Source organism: Austrofundulus limnaeus, unplaced genomic scaffold, assembly GCF_001266775.1.
Source record: "Austrofundulus limnaeus strain Quisiro unplaced genomic scaffold, Austrofundulus_limnaeus-1.0 Scaffold60, whole genome shotgun sequence".
Taxonomy (NCBI): Eukaryota; Metazoa; Chordata; class Actinopteri; order Cyprinodontiformes; family Rivulidae; genus Austrofundulus; species Austrofundulus limnaeus.
The window spans coordinates 644708-648694 of NW_013952462.1; the positions used below are offsets into that span (position 1 = coordinate 644708).

The 3987-nt window shown below is 33.7% G+C and overlaps 1 protein-coding gene across 2 annotated transcripts in view; it reads left to right on the plus strand.

Moving 5' to 3' along the window:
* Positions 1 to 3987, plus strand: part of chchd6b (coiled-coil-helix-coiled-coil-helix domain containing 6b) — a 66623-nt gene that overhangs the window by 31012 nt on the left and 31624 nt on the right. For both annotated transcript variants that reach the window (XM_014009642.1, XM_014009643.1), the window contains one exon: positions 429 to 499. In XM_014009642.1, coding sequence (XP_013865096.1) covers positions 429 to 499 — 71 coding nt within the window. The remainder of the gene's footprint in view (positions 1 to 428; positions 500 to 3987) is intronic.

Here is a 3987-nt window from a genome sequence, read left to right on the forward strand (position 1 = left end):
ACTGGCTGCATCACTGTTGTAATTGCTATTTAAATGCCAGGGTTTCTCGCATGAAATAAAACATTATAGAGTACCACCAGACCTTCAATATTCAGATTTGTAAGCAGGCTGTGAAATTCAAAGGTCACTAATTTATGGAATGTGACATTTCCAGTAGTGCTTTACGCATTTTGCTTATTACTGCTGGTCTATTACAACTGGAAATAATGCAGAAAAAAGTAACTGCATTTGTGGCAACAATATGTGGATGTGGAAGTTAGGCTTTGATTCATTAACTTGATTTGAAGACTCTGATACAGCATGTCTAGTTATAGAATTATATTTAGATATCTATTTACAGTATTTGTGAATGTGTCGTTGTTGTTTTTTTTTTTTTTTTTCAGAGTAAAAAATGCCTGAATAGGTTCTTTCCTTTTCCCTCTTTTCAGAGTTTTGACAACTACAAGCAGACAGTTGAAGAGTATGACCAGGCAGCAGCGAAAACTGAAGCTCATATCCGGTAATTTCTGTGAATTAATTTTAAAATGCTTTGTTTGTTGAAGCAACCATTCACTAAATTGGTAAACCATGTCCTTTCTGCCTTATTACGGTTCTGAGTCTGTTTGGCTAGATCACTTATCTTATCTTATCTTATCTTATCTTATCTTATCTTATCTTATCTTATCTTATCTTATCTTATCTTATCATGGGTTTTTAGTCAAACATTGTGTTGCATTATGTGGAGATTTTCTTGGTGATTTCTGTAAAAAAAAATCATAGATTTTTCACAGATGGGAATCACAGATGAGATCGGTTTAACAGGTGACTGAAAGGAGATGTGGTCATAAAGRAGGAGTGTGGAAACTACATATTTGCAGTTTTAATTTGCTGTTATTTATAATGYCACACATTCTGCAGCTGTTAGGTAAAATTGTTTAATTCACACTGTGTTGTGACTGGGTGTTAATTTACTATTATCACTTCTTATTTCTTCMATTATTATATTGTGACACAATTTTCAAATTTGCTTGAGTCTGTTGTTCTCTTTGTGCAAATGGTTAGTTCAATTTTTGTGAAATGTGTCACAACAAACGAGCCAAAAGAATGGTAAATCAGTGTTTCACGTTCAATGTGTTTTTGTTGTAGTTTATGTACAAAAATAATTAAAWGATTGGATTAACCAAAGAGACCCTGGGGCTGACCCAGAACTCGCTGGAAGGATTGTGTATCTCRTCTGGCCTGGGAATGCTTRGGGGTCCACCAGGAGGAGCTGGAGAGTGTCACTGGGTAGAGAAAGGTCTGGGTTTCTCTCCTGGACCTGTTTACTGTCTATGGAGAAGTGGTAGAAGATGGAGATTAAGTTGGAGAAAAAAACGTTTTATAAAAAAAATGCTGTTTTTTGTTTTGAATGAACAAATATGTTGAGCACTTTTCTTGTTTAGGATGAATTCTTAAAAGGATGCACCAACAGTTTTTATCGTTTAGGCAGCTCTCCRCCTGTAGATTGTACCCTCTGAATCACTGCACTTTGTCCCAACTCTGCTCTATAAGTCATAAGTGAGTCCAGGTTTGTTATTCATCCAGGTTTATGGCAGTAATTRTTAGCACATAATTGATTCTTTTGGTTTCAGTAGAATGCTTTGCACTTTCCCTACTGTTAAATCACCAATAGACAGAATTAGTTCCTCTCTCACAGTAGTCAGTTTTCTTTCAGAGACAGCCCTATCTTCTCCCACACATGCATCACCATTACCAGTGGTCTGGCTTTGGGCATTAGTGACTASAGCCAAAGAATCAAAATGATACCAATGTTTTCTACCACTGTAATGTCCACTTCAGGGGACTCTGGACGGAAAATACCCCACCTGAAGCAGCCCTTTGTGGCAGATGCTTTGTGATGCTGTGTTTCTTCCTTTTCTTTTTGTTTCTTCTGAAAAACTTCAAACCATYTAGAAATGTGAGATTCATATAAATTTCATAATCACACATCTTGTTTACCTCAAAATACTTCAGGAGAAAACGGATGAGTTTAGTTGTTCAGAAACAGGAGTTTCCAACTAATGTTCCAACTAACATCGTTCTGGTAAAAACCGAAAGGGATAAAGTAATACAGATGTTTTGCTGCTTCTAAATAACATTTTAATATTTTTTTATTTTTAATTAATAATTTTTTTCTCCTATAAAACATTTGCAGCATTAGGTCCTCACTATGGGATTGAAACTGTGGGTTAAATTCTGTAAAAAAAAAGCTTTAATAGTTCGTTTATTATCTTCTTTGTAGCACAGGAAACATTGGAACATTCTTTATGAAAAGAGAAGAGGTCATTTTATCCCCTATTTCTRTGCAGCTTTGTTTTACTCATCAACATTCATGTAACTACTGGACTGTAAATGTTAGCAGAATAGTTAAGAGATTTGTCAAAAATGTTTAAGATTTGTAGCTTTTTCTTCTTTTAATTAACCAATAGCATGCATATATTTCTTTATATGTAAGCGCTTCATTAACTCATTGTACCAAGTTTTGTTACTTTGTGATATTTTAAAAAAGAGGTCAAGGGAATGAGTTAAGATAAAAAAGGCAATGAAAATTATTTCAACTGGTATTAAAAACTGAGTCAATACGCAAAATAAGATAGTTCTTTTTTTCATATATGACGTGAAGTGTAAATTGTGAACATGTCAGGATCATTCAAATTCTACAAACTATGACAGATCACTTGAATGATGATTTGTCATTTTGGTTATTTGGAGGAAGGATTTTCTCCTGGAAATGCCAAATAATGTTATTAGATTTGTACAAAAATATTTGAGTTGCTTTCAGTTCATTCATTTTATTTATTTATTTTCTTTGACACTGGCATCCTTACCCTTCTCTTATATTGATACAATTCACTGTTGTTATTTGTAGGCTCACTCAGTTGTCATAGTAATAAGTAAACAAAAACCTGGCTTAGGTGGCAATCTTTTTTAAGAAACAAAGGTGTGATTTTTGCAGGAAGTGAAGGAGCTCCTGTGGGGGGAAAATGACTTCAGACATCACCTTTTTTCAGGAAGCATATCCGTTCTAGCTGCTGCTGCTCTGACACAGAGTATGAAAGCTGCAAATTTATGCTGCTCCATTACATTAGTTTTCACCTTTTTTTATCATTCAGTCAGAAGGTCTTTGGGTTTCATTAGCACATGTCTTTTTTCCTCAAGCAGTGTTAAATCTATCACAATTAATGAAACTCACAAAGAATCTAGTCAAAAGGAAACCGAACATTCATGTGTCTCTCTGCAGAACGACTTTAATATAGTTTAAAGTTCTTCTGGTATTGATATATTTTTAGAATAGCTAACACTTTGTTTAAGTGTACCTTAAATACAAATATCGGACATGTCATCAGTTAAAGTACTCTTCAGTTTTAAATAGAACAACATCGCATTGTCTTTACTATTATCACTTTGTTTTTCCAATGAAAACACTGATCAATTCTTCTCCAGAAAGTTAGACACATGGCAAAAGTTCTACCTTCTAAATTATTTATATTCACACAGAGGAACATCATAAACGCTTTATTTTTTAAAACCCAAATATGAACATTTCAGATGAAAAAATTCCTTACTCAGCAGTATACACATGTAGGATTTGACCCTACACCTCTTATAACAAGGTTATAAGAATATTATTTTAGCAAGGATCCTTCTTATTTTATAATTCTTCTTATTTTATTTTCGGTAAACATTCTTCCTGTGCAAAGTGAATGGACAACACAATGAGTGACTGAGTCATTGAATTTAAATTCGATCCATCAATAAATGCGATCATTTATTTTACTTAACCAAACAAAATCACTACAGTACACTTAATTGTGAGCAATCAGTTTCCTATAGAAGTTTAGAACCAACATAACAAGTATGCTTCGAGCTTTGTTAATTGTCAGTCAAGCACTTAAATAGAACACAAACATCAAGCTTAATAAACAAAACCGTCTCAAACATTAATGTGTGTGTGCGTATATATATATA